Genomic DNA, 21,185 nt, shown 5'->3' with positions numbered 1-21,185 from the left:
AGGCAACGGTCGCCCTACTATTTTCTTCCCTCCACCAGTCACCACTGCCATAAGACCACCACCAGTGCCGTTCCTTCCCTACGCCATCCTCCTCTTCATCTGGCATGGGTTGGATCCACTCGAGGATGACGACCTGAATGAGAAACAAAGCAAGAAGGAGCGGGCCTAGATCAGGAGCGGGCATGCGTCCACCCCAAGACGGCGACCTGAGGAGAGGAGTAGAGGAACAGAGGAAGAAGGAGGCGTGTGCTGGAGGGGAGGTGGCGGCGGCTGCCATGGAAGGGGGTGAGAGAGCTTGGGATGGAGAAGAAAAAAAGAAAAGAGACGAATCGTTTTTCACTTATTTACTGGACTGCGGGTTAATTACCTGAAACGACAGGGACCTTTTCGCAAAAATGCCGCGACGGACGACAAAAACCCTATTTGCTTTATTATATTATATATATATATATGTATATATATATATATATATATATATGTATATATATATATATTTGCCTTTAACCAGCGGCTGTAGCGCTAAATAGGTATTTCCCAGAGGATAGGCTTGGGAATGCCCTCCGTGTGTGCACGGCGCCGCACGGCTAGCTTCTACCGTCGTGTGCATTCCGCTATCCAGTTTCGCTCCACCGAAATGCCGCTCCTTCCACCCCCCTCCACGGCGACGCTGCCCCACCTCCGCCTCCCGCTCCCACTTCCCCACAGCCTCCGACTCCTTCACCGCGCCTCCCGCCACCCGCGCATCCTCCCCGCGGCGGCGGCCGCTTCCCTCCCCCCGCCGCCCCCCGATGCGCTCCTCCCGAACCAGGCCACGGGCCTCGTCGCGGCTTCCCAGGCCAATTTCATGCGCGTCATCGTCAGCTCCACCGCCCCGGGGCTAGAGCAACACCAAGGGACAGACCTTCTCTGCGTCGTCCGCGCGCTGCTCAAGAAGATCCGCCGCCGCGTGCTCGTCGGGGACAGGGTGCTCGTCGGGGCCGTCGACTGGACCGACCGCCGCGGGATGATCGAGGACGTCTTTGAGCGCCGGAGCGAGATGGCCGATCCGCCGGTCGCCAACGTCGACCGTCTTGTTGTGCTCTTCTCGCTGGACCAGCCGGAGCCTGAGCCGGCCACGCTCACCAGGTTCCTCGTCGAGGCCGAGTCCACAGGGATACCCTTCGTGCTTGCCTTCAACAAGGTCGAGCTCGTGGACGACCAGGTATACTGTCGTAGCCAGAATTGGGTCATTAGGTTACCGACGACACATTTTTTTTATTTCAATCCTACCATAACATAATCACTTTCATCTAGAATGGTAAAGAGTAGTAGAAATTCTGTTGGTAAGGAAGTCGTTTATACTACGGGGTAATTGGACTTTAGAGTATCTAATAGTGAAGCAGCATAACACAAGTAATGATTATTGTGGGGGAGTTTGATGCATAGTTAAGTTTCACATAGTGGCCGCTTAATTGAATCGATCAATGGCTCATTTGACGCAAACTCACCTTTACAGAGACAACCTTCATTGCAATTTGGTGCATACTTGCACTTTATAAAATGAAGTTGACAATCATGACAAAAAATCAGTTTGGTTTCATGCCTGGTAGGTCGACCATGGAAGACATTTTCTTGGTATGACAACTTAAGGAGAGATACAGGGAGCAAAAGAAGGACCTGCATATGGTGTTCATTGACTTGGAGAAGGACTATGATACCGCAGGATGTCATGTGGCGGGTCTTGGAGAAACACAAAGTCCCATCAAAGTACATACCCTCATCAAGGACATGTACAATAATGTTGTGACAAGTGTTCAAACAAGTGATGGCGACATTGATGACTTTCTGATTAAAATAGGACTGCACCAGGGGTCAACTTTGAGCCCTTATCTTTTTGCCTTGGTGATGGATGAGGTCACAAGGGATATACAAGGAGATATCCCATGGTATATGCTCTTTGCGGATCATGTGGTGCTAGTCGATGATAGTTGGCCGGGTTCAATAGGAAGTTAGAGCCATGGAGACAAACCTTGGAATCTAAAGGTGTTAGACTTAGTAGAACTAAAGCTGAGTACATGAGGTGCGGTGGTTTCAGTACTACTAGGCACGGGAAGGAGGAGGTTAGCCTTGATAGGCAGGTGGTGCCTCAGAAGGATACTTTTCGATATTTGGGGTCAATGTCGCAGAAGGATGGGGATATCGATGAAGATGTGAACCATCGAATCAAAGCCAGATGGATGAAATGGCGCCAAGCTTCTGGCATTCTCTGTGATAAGAGAGTGCCACAAAAGCTAAGAGACAAGTTCTATAGGGCGGCGGTTCGACCCGCAATGTTGTATGGCGCTGAGTGTTGGTCGATTAAAAGGCAACATGTGCAGCAGTTAGGTGTGGCGGAGATGCACATGTTGAGATGGATGTGTGGCCACACAAGGTAGGACCGATTCCGGAATGATGAAATACAAGATAGAGTTGGGGTAGCACCAATTGAAGAGAAGCTTGTCCAACACCGTCTAAGATGGTTTGGGCATATTTAGCGCAGGCCTCCAGAAGCTCCAGTGCATAGCGGACGACTAAAGCGTGCTGATAGTTTTAAAAGAGGCCGGGGTAGACCGAACTTGACATGGGAGGAGTCCAGAGAGATCTGAAGGGCTGGAGTATCACCAAAGAACTAGCCATGGACAGGGTTGTGTGGAAGTTTGAGTTAGTCGCGAGATCTTATGGGTTTCACCTCTAGCCTACCGAACTTGTTTGGGACTAAAGGCTTTGTTGTTGTTGTTGTTGTCTAGCAGAGGAGTACAACAAGACTGTCAATCCCTTCCTTTTTTTCCTTTTGAAACTGAATCAAGGTTTTTGAGTCGCGACTCATGCGAGCACTCAGGGGTAGCGACTCGGAAAGAGTCGAGATTGTAGTTGCAACTAGTCACGACTCGCTTTTCGAGTCGACCTCCTTCTTGCAACTCATCGACTAGTCGATGACTAGTCGCGACTAGTCGAGCGATTCGAAATCCATGAACTGAATCCCTTCCTCTTGGCCTTAGGGAGTTTGTTTCTGGAGTTGGACCACCAAACGTCCAGGCACGCTTAAATGTGTGGCTGCAAACAAACTAGCAGACGGAAGGCACGGCAGCACACCGCACCTGAGTATGAGCCCGTTGCTGGCTAAATTTGTTGGTTGCTCGTGTTTACTTTCTCTTGCAGTTTTACTAAGTAGCGTGAGAAGATTACAGACTGCCGAAAAAAGTACAAATTGTCGATTTGATTATAGAATCTGGTGGCATACATAGAAAGATGAGCAGAGGAGTATAATGAAACAAACGTTGGAGTAAAAGGTTATACACTTCATATAGTGAAAATAACCAAGCATCTTGTTTGAGTACATGAATCTAGCTTGATAGTTGTCACTGTATATTATCATCAGTATTGCTTCCTTCCACTTCTCCACTCCGCTCATGGTCTCAAACGCCTGAAAGTATCATAGATGCCATAAGTTGAATGCTATCTATCGTTCATTCCCTTTCATAATGCACCTTAAACAACACAGTGAACATGTAAATTCCACCATACTTAGCATACTGAAGACACATTTGATTTATTCTGCAGAAGCAAATAGAATTACTCAGTATAGAAAGTAAGGAGAGGTGAAGGCTTTGAATATACACAACATAATACAAAAAACAATTCACTAACCTAAACTAAAACTGATATGCCAAGTATTTCTCATATTTGCAACATTCACTTGATATGGAAATTAGGTAACACGACAACAATCAGTAGGACATTATCTGCTCCCTTAGACCATGCATAGTAAAGCTACCGGGCATCGATTGATGAACTCTTTGTACAGAAAAGGACACTATGGTCAGAACATCAGGTCATGAACCTTCCTTTCATTTGAATTTCTACATTCAAAATATGAGATCATGAGTCTTACATGAATTTGAACTATAACATATGGCCAAGTATACATTACCTTTCCATGGCATATGATGTGAGGGGTCATTACCAGCATGGGGTCCAAAGCTCAAAGAATGTCTCCAAATTTGAAGTCAACAATTGTTGTATAGAAGAGTCTTTACCAATATCACTTATCAAAACTTGGCAATTTGATTGTACAACATCAGAACTAATTGGTGTAGCTAGCAATACAAAAGCAGAATTAATCTGTTTCTCCATGATTGTTATTTCTATTTTTTGTGGATATTCTTATTGAAGAAGTGATTGTTGTTGATTACCTTCCAAATTAAGCTTTTCCTTATTTGCTAAACAAAATTTGATGACAAACCCTTACAATCATCAAGGCGTCAATTTCCTGGATTGGCATCCGAAGTACCTCCCTTGTGGGAGATGGCCTTATAGAATGGAAACAAATTGTGCATCAAAAGAAGTTAGATTTCATCCATGGAAGTATCAAAATATCTTAGAAAAAATGCAAAGAAAGATTTGATATCGATTCTAGACATAAGAAGTGGCTCTTAGGTAGGGTGATGTAATGGATAGCAGAGGGTAATGACGTAGGCGCACTAGGGGTGCAAGCTCGTCCACTACCAACTTTAGGTCGCAATCCATGGAGCTGCAAGTCGCGACCAGTGAACCGTCGGCTCCCACGGCCGGCAGGGGAGGCATGGTGGAGAGAATGTAGGATCCGAAGTATGTCTAGAGGGGAGGGGTGATTAGACTACTTGATCAAATAAAAAACTTAACCTTTTCCCAATTTTAGTTGTGGGCAAGTTTTAGCAATTGTTGTAAGTCAGGCACACCCTACACATGCAAGTTTAAGAGCATAGCAGCGGAAAGTAATGACATGCACATGTAAGTAGAGGGTAGGGATAGGAAGATCAAACGCAAAGGTTGACACGACGATTTTTGGCGTGGTTCTGATAGGTGGTGCTATCGTACATCCACGTTGATGGAGACTTCAACCCACGGAGGGTTCAACCCACGAAGGGTCCACGGAGAAGCAGCCTTGTCTATTCCATCATGGCTTACGTCCACGAAGGACTAGCCTCACTCGGGGTAGATCTTCACGAAGTAGGCGATCTCCTTGCCCTTACAAACTTCTTGGTTCAACACCCCAACACGAAGTAGAAGGCTCCAAGCGGCACCTAACCAATCTAGGAGGCACCACCCTCAAAAAGGTAATAGGTGCGGTAGCACGATGAACTCCTTGCTCTTGTGCTTCAAAATATAGTCTCCTCAACACTCAATCACTCTCTCACAGATTTGGCATGGATAGAAGAGATTGATTGGATGGAAAGCAGCTTGGGGAGGCTAGAGATCAAGTTTCAAATGGATGGATTGGAATATCTTGATCTCAACACATGAGTAGGTGGCTCTCTCTCAGAAAAATGGATATGGCAAGTGTATGTGTGTTCTGAGTGCTTCTTCTTCGAATGAGAGGTGGTGGATGGGTATATATAGGCATCTCCAAAAATCGAACCGTTACAACATTATTGCCTAACTCGGTGAAACCGAAGTGAATCTCGGTGGCACCGACTTGCACAAAATGTGGCAATTGTTGTATTCTCGGCGAGACCGATATGGGTGACCTAGGGCAGTTTCCTAATTTCGGTGAGACCGATTTCAAGACTCGGAATTTCCGATTCTTGAAAACGACAATACCAGAAACTTGGTCACTGGTTTCGGTGGCACCGAAAGGAATGTTGGTGGTACTGAGACTCTAGGGTTTGGCAACGGTTCTGTCTGGTGGAAAATCAGTATGGCCGAATGGGAAAACTTGGTGGCACCGATTTTGATGTTTTAGGTTTTGGACAGAGTACTTTTGTGGGAGAATGACCGAGTATTTTTGGTGGCTATCTCTAAGCACTTGAGCAACCAATTCATCATAGATACCTTACCCCCTTTTAAGAGTATTGGCTTTCCTATATATATAGTTGTGCCACTTCAGGACCCTACTCCAAGGATGCTAGTGATACTCCATAAGCCAATGATCTATCAAGAAAAGGGTGTTCTTTGCATTGCCAATATGAATCTGGGCAGCAACTTTAGGATTGGAAGTTCAATACCGGGTTCCACTATCAAGAGATAACGGAACAAAACACATAGGGCCTGTTTGGGACTGCTTCAATTCACCAAAATCAGCTTCACTTCATCAAATTCACTTCGGAGCAGTTTCATATAGAAGCTATAGCACTATCAAGAGAATGTTTGCCTTCCATCTAGCTCCAGCTTCAAGAATAGAAAATTTGGTGGAAAAAATCTATTTGATTGGTTGAGGGGAAAGAAATGAAGGGGTATCCACTTCCTGGTGGCAGTGGTGGGTAATTTTCCCCCAACTCCAGCTTCTAGAGTTTTTTGAAGCACCCCCTCAGGAGCTTCATAAAAACTTTGAAGTTGTACACCAAATTCTAGTTTTTTTACGGAGCGGCATAGCGTGGAGCTACCCCGTTTGACTTGTCTTTTCTGGAGCAGAGTTGAACTTTAAGGAGCAGAGCAGTCCCAAACAGGCTCATAAAAATATCCTCCAGGTTCGAAACTAGAAAAACAAAAGACATGGTTCTAAGCGCGAGTTTGAGCAATTAGAATTTGCAACTGCACACTGTTTATTATTTACTGTATTTGTTTCACATTGTGTTGGTTGTACCTGAGTTTATATTTGTCTGGCTGAGCTGATAATTTATAACTTGTTTTTGTGCAGATCATCTCGTACTGGAGGGACAGGATGAAGAGCTGGGGCTATGATCCACTCTTTCTAAGTGTTGATCAGAGATCTGGATTATCTGCTCTTGAAGAGATTCTGGAAGGACAGACAACTGTAGTTGTTGGTCCAAGCGGTGTTGGGAAGTCCAGTCTTATTAATGCCTTGAGATGCAACCAAAACATTTCAGAGGAAGATCCAATACATCAACTTCTTGAGCAGGTGACTGTTATATAATTCCAAATTGCGTTTAACCCCAGGCACATCGTCATCACTTTCATATACTTTCACTTAATCACACGGGTTCTTACTTTTTGTTGCGTTTTGCACCAGCCGTATGGCTCAGCTCATTCCTGATCGGGTTGTCCAATGGCATATCTTGTTCCACACAACTTGTCTTCCTTAATTGATCCATCTCATAGCAAACATATAGCGATATTATTTTCCTACTTAAAATTTTCACCCATTTCTGAACCTTTCAATGCCGTACATAACCGTTCTGAGAATTTCATAGTTTCTTGTTTTGTTAGTGTTCCTCTAAAATGTAGCCTTTTTCCTTCGCAGAATATTTATTTATGGATAAAAACGTGCAGCTGGTTACTAAGGTTGGATCAATTTATCAGGAGTAATGGTATCTTTATCTAAAAAAGAAACTCAATTTGTTAGCTATGCTTGATATTGAGATATTGCCGATTGGATTTACTGAACTAATCTGTATATGTCTCTGATATGGTATTTTTTATGCGGTACCAAGTTGGTTTGCCTTGCAGAATGGGAGACGGTGGAGAGAGTATGCATTGTTGTCTATTTCTTTATGTGGACGCAGTAGTCTGTTTTCCTTGTACTTCAAATATTGTATAGCTTGACATGCTTTTATTCATTTTTCCCATCATTGCGAAGTTTCTCAACCTTTTTCCAGTAAACCTTAGCACGTGTAGAAACCTTTTTTGACGTGGACACTGAAGTCCCTTGCTTGTGCACATTCCTTTCCAGAATAGTAAATGGTTTGGTGAACAACGCGTTGGAACCGTGTCCAAGAAAAGCGGCAAAGGAAAGCATACCACACGTCATGTTTCATTACTTCCGATAGTTGATGGAGGTTTTCTTGCTGATACTCCTGGATTTAACCAGCCTAGCCTGATGAAAGTGACCAAAAGGGGTCTTGCAGAAACTTTCCCTGAGGTTTGCTCACTCGATGCTCTATTTAGTCCCGGCTTCTGTGCATGACAAGTTGACTCTGTTAAGGCTGTAGTTTAGTTTGTTATGACATTTGCATAATTATGTTACTGATTTTATATCCAGATAAGAAAGATGCTAGAAGAAAATGAGCCCTCACGGTGCTTATTCAATGACTGTGTTCACCTTGGTGAACATGGCTGTGTTGTCGAAGGGGACTGGGAAAGATATCCATACTATCAGCAGTTGCTTGATGAGATCAAAATCAGAGAATCCTTCCAGCTACGCACATTTGGAACTAAAAGAGAAGGTGATGTCAGGTAAGCCGTAACCGTTTCCTTTATGAGAATCGCTACTGCACACTAAACACCAGATACATACGCCTTTTCTTCTAGTACTGTGGTTTCTGTTTTTCAAAATATTTCTAGCAAATATTCTCTAAGCTATGGACTATCAACAAAATAAAGCCAAATGTTTGAAAGACAGGTTAGTTTTTTCATAGTTTGGCAAGGCGAAATGCATTATGTTGAACAAAATCTATCTTATGGCCATAGGTTTGGAAGAAAGGTTACCTATTTGGCACTGATCTGCTTAGCATATGACGATCTTTCCATGATTGTGGTGACAGCAATTGCTTTTATTTGTACAGAAATGATTCCTATATTCGGAAAATTTCTGGTGCAGAATCATGTGGTTATTTAGTTTGCTTGGGTTCCATACAAATTACTTTCTCCATTTCGCTACAATTGTCCCCAGCCTCGGTGACTTTGTCTAAAATATCAATCCATTTAGGGAATCAAGACTAATTCATGGTATATTTCCACTGTCTGCCCTATTTTAATGCTTTGGAAAAGGTTAAGTAATTGTACCAGTTCTATTCATAAGGGTTTTGTATTATAACTTATTCTTGGGTTTAGTGTTTCATTGGCCCATGCACATGGTGGCCTAGACATGTAATAATCTACTCTATAGTCATATTTGACAGGTTGGCATCCTTTCCTTAGATCAGTTTCTGCGTATCAAAGCTCCTAATCTTGATGGATGCTAAACTTTGTGTGTGTTAACAATGCAAACATACCCATCTGGCTTCAGGTATAAAACAGGTACCATGGGTGTGAAACAAGCGGAGCCTCGCCTTCAACTCAAAAAGCACAGGAGGGTGTCCAGGAAGAAAATGAACCAATCGATTTTTGATGAAATGGATTCTGATATGGATGATCTCGATGATGATTACCAGTTTGGTGTAAGCCGGCGTACTAGCAAACGGTGAACGGTGAAGCTGATTCTTACCTGATCTAACAAACTCTAAACATTACCAAGGAGGAACAATGATGATGTACATAACTGGCTGTCTACTGTCGCCGCCATGTCTAATTCTACTGACCAAGTTTTGGAAATAGAAATGTGTAGACGAGGAAACTACAGAAATGTGCCCCAGATGGTGAAGATCGGCATTGCTTGCTTCCCTATGAAAACATTGAGAAGAAGAAAGTAAGATTAGCAACGAAGCAAATTTACACAATCTCCCATGGCATTGTTCTGAATTTTAGTAAGGTGTTCTTGTAGTCAAGTTTGCGACAACGTTGCCCCAGATTGCTCTACAATCAATTTTATGAGGCACAGCTACAGCCTTGGGCCGTCCATTTAGGTTTCTGGTGAGGCTCACAGTAGACCTTGGACCAACATTGGCAATACATTATCAACTTGTATTTTCAAATACTAAGTGTTTGGTTAAACCACCAGGAAACTTCTTGGCAGCTTCGTAACCAAAGCAACCTACATCCACGGCTGATGTGTGCTAACAGTATTTAGATTGAGAGGAATGCCTGATAAAGGATGTAAGATTATGCAAAACAAATGTCCTGTAGGATGGACTATGTGTGGTTGTGGACACAGTCACGCAGAGCGGAATAGAAGAAGCCCTTGGACCACCATTTTTTTTTGTATCTAACGACCTAAAGCATCATAGCACAATTTCAAATACGAAGCCTTTGGACCAACATTGATATACATTATGAATTTTGTTAAATTTTTTTTAGGGCTACTCTGTCAATTAGTCTTTTGTTTGGGATAACAATTCCTTTAAATGGGTGAATAAATTAGAATGGCACGAGAAGTATTCCCTCCGTAACATAATATAAGAGGTTTTTTGATACTGTTATAGTGTCAAAACAGGTCTTATATTAAGTTACGGAGGGAGTACACAAGGAAATGGTTCATCGGTTTTGGAGGTATATGCCTCACTCAACTAGTAGAGTTTACCATAAAAGGATCTGCACGCAATGATAAAAAGGTCAAAGGTCAATGTCAGTTACCCCTTTGACGACCAGTGATCTGGTTGGTAAGAACATATACCTGAGTCCTCTTTACTCTGACCATTTTGACGAATCGTGAAGCATGGCATATACCTGGCTCCACTCCAGAACAGTGACGCAAGGCTGCAGTTGCCACATTGTATTGTATATGTATGTATGGTCCTTAATCTGACCATTTCCACATCAGAAATCAGATGGGAGGCATTATCTTGACAAGCAACCAAGATGGGACAAAACTCCCCCACTAAATGAACTGCATATTGATTATCATCGTCACTTGGTTTGTCAGCAGTTTCTTTGTGCTTTTATTTGTAGTACAAAAAAATAAAAATAAAAAAAAATACATGACAGCCACGAAGGGAATCTTGTGCTTTGTTTTTGTCAGCAGTGCAATAGCTAAATAAGAAACCTAATTATTTTTTATTGCACGACAATGCTTGCACTTGCAAGCATGAATGTAAGCTTTCCCCCTCCCTTTTCTGGCGAGGAGCATCAGTGGAAGCTGTGGTCTCCATGAAATTAATTCACGCGACGTTGCTGAGTCTTCCTGTGGGAAACTATTGTTAGTAATTCCTGTGGGAAACTGTTTTTTTTTAAACCTTCGGCAAGAGGCCAAGCCCTTCCAAAAAGGCCTAGGCTTGCTCTCTGTATAGCTTGCGCTAACTTCATTTCTGTACAAGGGTCATGCACTATCGAATATATTGCCAAAATGAACAGATCTGTTCCTTTCAAGCAGAGATAGAGAAATAGTTTGCTTCTTATCGAGTTCGGTAGGGTGCTACTATCAAACTGTATGTATAAATGTTGCTTAATCTAGCCAGGGGATATTTGGGATTATCAAATTTTGTAATGCTGGGTCACTCTTTATCTAGCGGTTATGATCAGTTTGTGTCGTCCTACTGTATGCTTAGGTACTGCCCTGTTGTGGTAGCATTCATGCTGCCCACAAGTGTCTTTCAAAGGTTTTAATGGCAAAAGGAGCACTTTTAATACGAGACCATTGATCAAATACTCTGCTAGCATGGAATCTGATTTCTATGCCAGAGAGCATGTGTGCTCGGCTGCCCAGGGCCAGTTGTTACCCAAATGGATACATCATTGATACACTTATTTCCAAGGACTAGTTAACCAACTTGGCAGGGCATCGAGCATGGTTCGGATCGGCTAAACAAGTTTTGAATGGAGGACTGATTGGGAGAGAAAGTTTGTATATGGAGTGACTGAAAAATTTGTAGAAGCGTCTCAAACCCCCATACACTAGGGGCCCGCTGTATTTATATTGATCTTTGCTTGTATTACAAGTTTCGGTGGAGGAGATCCTCAACTGTGAGAGATAGATACACGGGGATAGAGTTAAAGATAGATACAACTCAAACAGCCCTCTAACTCCTAACCAACTAATGTGACCCGCATCACAATATTATGTTTAACACCCTTCCTTAATCTAAACTACGCAAATTTAGATTACGCTTGAATTCTTTAAATGATCTTGAGGCTAAAGCTTTTGTAAAGCCATCCGCAACTTGGTCTTTGGAAGGAATGAACCGAATCTCCAACTCCTTACCAACAACCCTTTCTCGTACAAAACGATAATCAAATTCAATATGTTTGATCCTCACATGAAACAGAGGGTTAGCTGACAAGTATGTGGCACCAATGTTATCACACCAAAGACATGGTGTTTGTATATGACGTATGCCAAGTTCCTTAAGCATGGACCCGACCAAAATAACTTCTGCTGTTGCATTTGCTAATGCTTTATACTCCGCTTCAGTACTTGATCTTGAAATTGTTGCTTGTTTCTTAGCACACCAAGAAATCAAGTTAGGTCCATAAAAAACTACAAAGCCACCTGTAGACCTTCTATCATCCAAACATCCTGCCCAGTCAGAGTCAGAGAAGGCACTAACAAGAATGGATGATGACTTGTTGAAAGTTAGACTAATACTTAAGGTATTCTTTACATATCTAAGTATATGCTTTGCTGCTGTCCAATGAACTGTGGTGGGTATGTGAAGAAATTGACACACCTTGTTTACTGCAAAGGAAATATCAGGCCTAGTGAGTGTCAAGTACTGAAGTGCACCAACTATACTTCTGTACTTAGTGCCATCCTCTTGGTTCAGGGGTTCACCCTCTACAAGAGAGAGTTTCTCTGAGCTGGATAATGGTGTGGTTGATGGTTCGCAACCTTGTAGGCCGGCTTTGCACAAGAGATCGGTTGCATATTTGGCTTGGGAAAGATGAATATCATCCTCCCTATCTTTCTTTACTGTAATGCCAAGAAAAAAATGCAAGTCACCAAGATCTTTGAGGGCAAATTCTGAGTTCAAATCTTTCAAAAGTGTTGTTACTGCTTCATTGGAGGAACTAGTAATAATGATGTCATCAACATATATGAGTACAACAATGGATATTGAAGATTTGTTGTAGATGAACAGTGATGTGTCAGACTTAGAGGGAACAAAACCAAGTGCTTGCAACTTAGAGCTCAAACGAGAATACCATGCCCGTGGAGCCTGTTTCAATCCATAGATAGATTTATCAAGTCTGCACACATGATGGGGCTTGTTGTTGTCTAAGAACCGAGGAGGCTACTTCATGTAAATTCCCTCTTCCAGAACACCATGAAGAAACGCATTCTGTACATCTAGCTGTCTGAGACTCCACCCTCTGGATACAACAACAAAGAAAACAAGACGGATGGTGGCAACTTTAACAACAAGACTGAATGTATCCTCATAATCAATACCATACCTCTGGTTGAACCCTTTTGCAACAAGTCTAGCCTTATAACGGTCAATGGTGCCGTTAGACCGTCCCTTTATGCAAAACATCCATTTGCAGTCAATGGCATTTTTACCTGGCTGCGAGGGAACAAGGTGCCAAGTGTTGTTCCTGTGAAGGGCATGAATTTCATCATGCATGACCTGATTCCATTGTGGATCTGCAAGAGCCTCAGCAACAATACGTGGTTCTCCTGTAGGGATGTTGGATACAACCAAACCATACTTAGTTTTGTAATTAACGGGAGGAATAACACCTGTTTGAAGACGAGTACGAGGTGTAGCAGCAGGAATGTGTGCAGAGGCTCCGCTAGTCGCCTGCCCAACAAGAGCAGCAGATCCGCCTAAGCTGTGCAGTCCCGAGGCAGCCGTACCGCTCGTACTGTCCGGATCTTCTGTGGCAGCTGAAGCAGACGGAGAGGACGACGGATCCGCACCACCGTCAAGTGGAGCGGGACGCGCACCGGGCCTAGTGGTTGCAGGCGTGTCGAGGCACATCGCCCGCCTGGTGTAGACTTGAGGCGCGGGTGGAAAGCGACGAGGCGCTGGATCCCGCGCTTTAGGCCTCGTTTGGTTAAGGTGGATTGGGGAGGTTTTGAGAGGGAGGGATTTCAGGGGATTGGGTGAATCCCTTTGTTCCACCCAATCCTCTCAAATCTCCGGGGCTTTGCTTCCACTAGTCCTCCGAGGAGGGTTTTGAAACACATGGATAGGAAGGGATTGAAGGGGAACAGAGGGGATTGGGCTAAGCATACCCCTCCTACCAGATGGGCGCCCGAGGATCTGTGGGGTTTCTGGCCCTCCCGGGAATTTTCCTCTCAAAACCTCCCCAATCCCCCTTAACCAAACGAGGCCTTAGGAGGCGCGGCAGTTGCTGGTTGGTGATGGGTGGTGGAGCGAGCAGCCGTTCCAGAGCCCTGCGACGGCCCTGATCTCGGAGCGGCAGTAGCAGACTGGCGCACGGATCCCAGAGAAGATGGCGTGGGATCCGGTGTGGCTCCACCAGCGTGTGTTTGTTCATCATTTGCAACTAAAAATCATCATTTTACATGACATTTGGAGCACTGTTGATCCCTGTGATAGAAGGATCATGTGGAAACATAGAGGAGTTAGTCATCATTGGATCATCATTAGTAACACCCACACGATCATCACCAAGAAGATGTGAAGGAAGAAGGAGGATTTCCTTCTTAAGAAGAGCACCGACATTGGGATGAAGTTTTTCAAAAGGGAGTTGTGTTTCATCAAAGACAACATCACGAGTGATGTAAACACGACCAGTGGACACATCAAGACATTTAACACCCTTATGTTGAGCATTGTAACCCAAAAAAACACATTGTTTTGAACGAAACATAAGTTTGCAGGTGTTGCAGGGACGAAGATTAGGCCAGTAAGCACATCCAAAAACTCGAAGGGTTTTGTAATCTGGAATGACATGTAAGGGACGTTCAGTGGGAGTGTCATTGGAAATAGTATGACTTGGCCACATGTTAATAAGATGAACAACAGTGAGAAAAACTTCATCCCAGAATTTGAAGGGCATGGAAGCTGCAGCTAGAAGGGCCAATCCTACTTCAACAATGTGTCTATGTTTGCGTTCAATGGAACCATTTTGTTGATGAGCATGAGGACATGAGACATGATGAGAGATTCCTATTTGCTGAAAGCAGGAGTTTAATTTTTCATACTCACCATCCCAATCCGATTGCATGGCAATGATCTTGCTACTAAATTTGCATTCAACGAGAGCTTGAAAATTATGAAAAACTTGGAACACATCAGAACGTTTTTAAGGAGATAGATCCAAGTGTATTTACTGAAGTCATCAACAAAACTCACATAGTAAGAATGTCTACCAATAGAGGTGGGTGCTGGACCCACACATGAGAAAAAAATAAGTTGTAAGGGTTTGGTAGATACACTAGTAGAGACAGGATATGGTAATTGATGACCTTTTTGTTTTTTTTACATGAATCACAAATTGTTTCTGGATTTCTCTCACCAACAACTGGGAGGTTATTCCTACTAAGAATCTGATGATCAGTAGCAAACGAAGGATGACCTAAGCGAGTGTGTCACCTTTCAGCAGAAAGCTTGATGGCACCATAGACTTGTTTATTGAATTTGCATTACTTGGGAAGCAACGAGTAGAGCCCTTGGACACAAACTCCCCCATGAAGAATTTTCTTCGTGACCTGATCCTTGATCAAAAAGAAGAAGGGGTGAAACTCTAGAAACACATTATTATCAAGAGCAATACGATGAACAGACAAAATATTTTTAGAGGCATTAGGGACATGCAAGATCTCGTTGAGTTGAAGATTTGTGTGAGGTGTTTCAATGATTGACTTACCAATGTGACTTATCTCCATACCTGGACCACCGATAACCGTGTAGATTTGGTCATGATCACGATATTTCTCATGCATAGTCAGCTTATCCAGCTCACCAGTGATCTGATTTGTGGCACCTGTATCCATATACTAATTTGTATCTACGCCTTATGACATATCAGCAGCAACAATCTTTTTCTTTTGAGAAGTGTCATCAACATAGCGCCAGTCACAATCTTTAGCTAGGTGATTAGTTTTCTTGCATATCTCACACTTCCCTTCATACCTGTCGTAGCCTTGAAACGGGCGCCCCCGATTGTTGTTGGAGGAGGGGCGCCTGTTGTTGCCGCCGCCGTTGGATTTGCCGGGGTGGTAGTAGCCACCACCACCACCGCGATGGTCGCCACCACCACCACCCTGGTAGACGCCGCCACCACCCTTGTTGTTGTTGTTGTTGTAGCCGCCACTGGATTGGCCACCACCACCACGACCGCTCCCACCACCACCCTTCTGATTGCGATAGGATGGAGGAGCGCCTTGGCGACCACGGGAAGCGCCATTTGCCGATGACTTGAAGGATCCAACACCTTTCCATGGAACATCTCGACTCGGTGGTCGAAATTTGACACCATGGATAAGAGGACGTCGACGGAGATATGTTCGGTGCAGGCGTCTAGGGCCGAAATGATCGACTGGTACTCCATTTCCAAACCGACGATGATGAACGAAAGGAGTTCTCCATCATCGATTTGCTTTCCCGCTGTGGCGAGTTCGTTGGAGAGGCCACACATGTGATCGAAGTATGCTGCAGCAGATTGGGAGCCCTTCTGTGCATTGGTGAGTGCGATCGGATGTTATTGGCGTGCGAGAGAGACATGCCGAGAACATGTTCCCGAGCGCGGTCCAGATTGCATGTGATTTTTCAGTCGAAGCAACCTGGACAAGTACGTCTTTGGATAGGTTTCTAAGGATATTAGGAACGATCTGCTAGTCCTCGATGAGCCATTGGGAGTAGGCAGGGTTCGATACAACCCGATCCTTCCCTTCGGCATTCTTGGTGGTAAGGGTTTTGGGCGATTCTTGGATGGTTTGATCTAGGTATTCATAAAGGCCGGTGCCCATGATCTGTGGTTTTTCTCTAGCATGTTAGAGGATGAAGTTGGTTCGGTTAAGCGGTTCAGATGTATTGTAGTTGAGGCTGGTGTTGATAACAGCGGAGGAGGACGCCATGGTTGATGGGTTTTGTTGATTGGAGATGGATGTGGGCTACGGTTTGTGACAAGGGGAAAGGGGCTCGACAAGAGATGGAAGAACATGAGCTAGATGTGGGAAGAGCCTTCTCTGTATACCAATTTTTTTGTAGAAGCATCTCAAACCCCCATACACTAGGGGCACGCTGTGTTTATATTGATCTTTGCTTGTATTACAAGTTTTGGTGGAGGAGATCCTCAACCGTGAGAGAAAGATACATGGGGATAGAGTTAAAGATAGATACAACTCAAACATCCCTCTAACTCCTAACCAACTATTGTGACCCGCATCACAATATTATGTTTAACAGTGAAAATTGTATATGAAGAGGTCCAACTCACAATATCTCAGGTAAGTCGGGATGGTCTCGACTTAAGTGGGTGCAATAAGTGATAAGCCCAACTACAATTGGATGACAATCGAGAGTACCTTCTTCCCGCATGAGGCAGATGAAATTATGAAGCTACAACTATTAATTAGATTGGATAATGATTTTATATACTAACATAGGGCTGTTTGATTCAAATGATTTTCATAGGAATTTTAGAGGATTTGAATAACTTGGATTTTTTTCCTATGTTGGTTGTTTTATTCATAGGATTAAATATTACATGAATTTTTCCAAAGAATTTCTCCGTATTACTTTCCATAGGATTTCTAACACCCACTTAAACCTCTTTGAAAGAATCCCGTGTTTTCTTGTGATGCAATGAGACAACACAAAGTCCCGTTGGATTGAGATGAGCATGGCATTTCAATCCTACATTTTTCCTATTCGCGCATTTTCACATTTTGCGAATAAAAGAGGCTCTTAATTGGAATGGTATTTTTTCAGCCTAGATTACTTATCAATTGTCCTGTCATGTGAAGTTAAGAGACCGGTATTAGGTGCCAAGGAAGTTCGGTGCAAGATGGATCCCATAAACTATGACACACAATTTGGCACCACCTATTGCTCTCAATGTGAGAGTTTTTGTGTGGTGCTTGGTGATACGTCTCCAACGTATCTATAATTTTTTATTTTTTGATGTCATGTTTATTAAATTTACATACTTTGCGCAACTATGTAAATCATCTTTATTATTTTTCTTGACTTACCTATTAATTCAGTGCTCAGTGCCAGTTCCTGGTTTTTGTTATTTTTGGATTTTCCAAAAAAATCAACTTTATCGGGCTCAGAAAAATCCTAGAGAAAACTTGCGAACATATAAGGCCAGTATGCTTTTGGAGATCATCGACCCTAGAAAGGGGGCGTGTTGGCCCCTACATGCCGCGCCGCCTAGGCCCCCTTGTGCTGTGATTTACCGCACCTCAGTCCCCGTGTCTTCATATACTTCTGAAACCCTTTACGTATTTATCGCTCTATTTTTCTGCCGCCTCACACCTCTGTTTCATTAAGATCCAATCTATAGGCATTTTGTAGTACTCCGTTGGAGAGGAAAATCATCTCGGCGACCATCTTCATCAATTTGAAGGCCATCATGATTGCGTGTGAGTAGTTTCCTTTGGACTATGGATCCATAGCTCCTCTCTCTCTCACTCCCACTCTCCCTCCGTCCCTCCCTCTGTCCCTCCGTCCCTCGCTCCCTCCCTCACTCTCTCCCTCCTTCCCTCCCTCCCTCCCTCCATCCCTCACTCTCTCCCTCCTTCCCTCCCTCCCTCCCCCATCTCTCTCTCATGAGTTGCTTTACATGATTGTGATCCATCTGATGTAATTCCTATGGTACTTTTGTTGGGACATGTGATTTGTCATCTATTCATATATTCTTTTGATATCTATTTAGTTTTTTATTTGCACAATTATTATCCATGTATGCTCTCCGATCTATTCTCTCCTTCTCTTGCCAAGTTTGGGGTTTGTCTTCAGAGGGAGTTGTGTATGATAGTTGGGTGCAACCTTGCAAGTAACCTACCACAGTGACAGAAAATGGAAAAGGCTAGAAATATGTTGTTGCCGCTAGGGATTAAAAGATGGTTGTGTAGTTTTTCTTTGCATGCAGCGTGAAGATAATATATCATCTACTTCATATCATCGTTCTTAGTGCAATACTATGTCTTACCACATATTATGAGGTGCGTGCTACATAGGGATCACGGGTGGAGTATTAGATATAGATGTAGTTGGATAATAGTCTATAGATTTACAAACATGATGCTCATATGATAATTATGCCATGACAACCCTACTCATGAATATTGCAATTTAATTGCTACCAAAGTATAATTTTTCAACAAACCTTTGATTTTTCTTGAGAGAGGCCAAGTGAACCTATGGATCCAGGTCCATATTCGTCCATAAAGCTTTTAATCTCTTTTGTGTCCCCTGGATTTATTTTCATGTTGATCTTCATAAATCTTTTCACCGTTGCGTTTTAATCGTTTTGTAACTAGCAAGCTAGTGACATTGACGATCTCGCTAGTTTCGTCGGGGGAAGACGGAGGTTTATATCTGTGTGTGTGGGTACTGGTCATTGGTTGTAATGGCATATCTCCCTCCCTCCCTCCCTCCCCCCTCCCTTCCTCCCTCCACCCTCCCTCCCTCCCTTCGCCCCTCTCTCTCTATGTATCTATCTCTCTCTCTCATCAATACAAAGATCACATGAGCTGCTTTACATGATTATGTTCCATCTGATATAATTCCTCCTATGTTTTTGTTGGGATATGATGCATTGTCATCCATTCATGAATTATTTTGATATCAATTTGTTTTTTTCTTTGCACAATTCTGATCCATGTATGCTCTCAGATCTATTCTCTCCTTCACTTGCCAAGTTTGGGGTTTGATCTTCAGAGGGAGTCGTGTATGATAGTTGGGTGCAACCTTGCAAGTAACCTACCATAGTGACAGAAAGTGGAAAAGAATTGCAATATGTTGCTGTCGCTAGGGATTAAAAGATGGTTGTGTAGTTTTTCTTTGCATGCAGTGTGAAGAAAATATATCCTCTACTTCATGTCATTGTTCTTAGTGCAGTACTTTGTTTTACCTATATTTTTTAGGTGCGTGGTGGATAAGGATCTGGGGTGGATTATTAGATATAGATGTAGTTAGGTATAGTTTATAGATTTACAAAAGTGATGCTCACATGATAATTATGCCATCAAAACCCTACGCATGAAAATAGCAATTTAATCGGTACCAAAGTATAACTTGTTCAACAAACCTTTGCTTATTGTTTTGAGAAATGCCAAGTCAACCTATGAATCCAGGTCCATATTCATCCATAAAGCTTTTAATATCTTTTAAGTCCCCTCCATTTATTTTCCTATTGATCTTCATAAATCTTTTCAACGTTGTGTTTTATTCCTTTTGTCGGGGAAGAAGGACATTTTGTATCTGTGTGTGTAGGTAATGGTCATTGGTTGTAATGGCATAGCTCCCTCCCTCCCCTCCCTTCCTCCGTCCACCCTCCCTCCCTTCCTCCCTCCCTCTCTCTCTATCTCTCATCAAAACAAAGATCACATGTGCTCCTTTACATGATTGTGATCCATCTGATGTAATTCCTGCGGTGTTTTGTTGGGATTTGATGAATTGTCATATATTCATGAATTCTTTTGATATCTATTTGGTTTTTTCTTTGCACAATTGTTATCCATGTGTGCTCTCCGATCTATTCTCTCCTTCTCTTGCCAAGTTTGGGGTTTGATCTTCAGAGAAACTTGTGTATGATAGTTGGTTGCAACCTTGCAGGTAACCTACCAAAGTGAAAGAAAGTGGAAAAGGCTTGCAATATGTTGTTGTCGCTAGGAATTAAAAGATGCCCGTGTAGTTGTTCTTTGCAGGCAACACGAAGAAAAAATATCATCTACTTCATGCAATCGTTATTAGTGCATTACTTTGTTTTACCTAATATTTGGGGGTGCGTGCTGGATAGGGATCAGGGGTGGAGTATTAGATATAGATGTAGTTAGATAAGAGTCTATAGATTTACAAAAGTGATGCCCATATGATAATTACGGCATCGAAACCCTATCTCTCTCTCTCTCCCTCCCTATCTCCCCCTCTCTCTTTCCCTCATCCCCTCCCCCTATACCTCTCCCCCTCTTTCCCTCTCCCTATCCTTCTCTCTCTCTCCCTCTCTCTCTGTCCCTCCCTCCCTCCCTCCTCTCTCTCTCTCTCCCTCCCTCCCTCTCTCTCTCGCCCTCTCACCCTATCTCCCTCTCTCTCACTCTCCCTCTCCCTCCATCCCTCTCTCTCTCGCCCTCTCACCCTATCTCCCTCTCTCTCCCTCTCCCTCTCCCTATCCTTCTCTCTCTCCCTCTCTCTCTGTCCCTCCCTCCCTCCCTCCTCTCTCTCTCTCCCTCCCTCCCTCTCTCTCTCGCCCTCTCACCCTATCTCCCTCTCTCTCACTCTCCCTCTCCCTCCCTCCCTCTCTCTCTCGCCCTCTCACCCTCTCTCCCTCTCTCTCCCTCTCCCTCTCCCTCCTCTCTCTCTCCCCCTCCCTCCCTCGCTCCCTCCCTATCCCCCTCTCTCTCGCTCCCCCCTCTCTCTATTCACGAATTCTTTTGATACATATTTCATTTTTTTGCACAATTCTTATCCATGTATGCTCTCTCATCAATTCTCTCCTTCTCTTTCCATGTTTGGTGTTTGATCTTCAGAGGGAGTTGTGTATGATAGTTGGGTCAAACCTTGCAACTAACCTACCATACTAACAAAAAGTGGAAAAGGCTTGCAATATGTTGCCGT

At 43.5% G+C, this 21,185-nt stretch overlaps 1 protein-coding gene across 2 annotated transcripts; it reads left to right on the top strand.

The window, feature by feature from the left end:
* The first annotated feature begins 541 nt into the window (after positions 1-541).
* LOC123426517 (small ribosomal subunit biogenesis GTPase RsgA 1, mitochondrial-like) lies at positions 542-9,905 on the top strand. 2 transcript variants are annotated; one of them, XR_006622241.1, is made up of 6 exons: positions 542-1,201; positions 6,635-6,856; positions 7,628-7,816; positions 7,937-8,130; positions 8,903-9,465; positions 9,554-9,905. XR_006622241.1 is itself a non-coding variant. In XM_045110356.1 (5 exons), the coding sequence occupies exons 1-5, from the start codon at positions 554-556 to the stop codon at positions 9,078-9,080; spliced, it is 1,431 nt and encodes a 476-aa protein (XP_044966291.1). In that variant the 5' UTR covers positions 542-553; the 3' UTR covers positions 9,081-9,905. The 2 variants fall into 2 exon arrangements, 1 of the variants encoding a protein (XP_044966291.1); XM_045110356.1 differs by having other exon boundaries at positions 8,903-9,905.
* The last annotated feature ends 11,280 nt before the right edge of the window (positions 9,906-21,185 follow it).

Source organism: Hordeum vulgare, chromosome 2H (assembly GCF_904849725.1).
Source record: "Hordeum vulgare subsp. vulgare chromosome 2H, MorexV3_pseudomolecules_assembly, whole genome shotgun sequence".
In the NCBI taxonomy this organism is placed as follows: domain Eukaryota; kingdom Viridiplantae; phylum Streptophyta; class Magnoliopsida; order Poales; family Poaceae; genus Hordeum; species Hordeum vulgare.
The sequence above is the reverse complement of the archived record's forward strand: the minus strand, read 5'-3'. Positions and strand labels throughout refer to the sequence as shown.

What these genes read in the sequence shown, in the direction of transcription:
- LOC123426517 (XM_045110356.1), top strand. Translation starts at nt 554, where the DNA reads ATGCCCTCCGTGTGTGCACGGCGCCGCACGGCTAGCTTCTACCGTCGT. An exon ending in TCGAGCTCGTGGACGACCAG is followed by an intron (nt 1,202 to 6,634) that starts GTATACTGTCGT and finishes GTTTTTGTGCAG; the next exon opens with ATCATCTCGTACTGGAGGGA. An exon ending in AAAAGAGAAGGTGATGTCAG is followed by an intron (nt 8,131 to 8,902) that starts GTAAGCCGTAAC and finishes ATCTGGCTTCAG; the next exon opens with GTATAAAACAGGTACCATGG.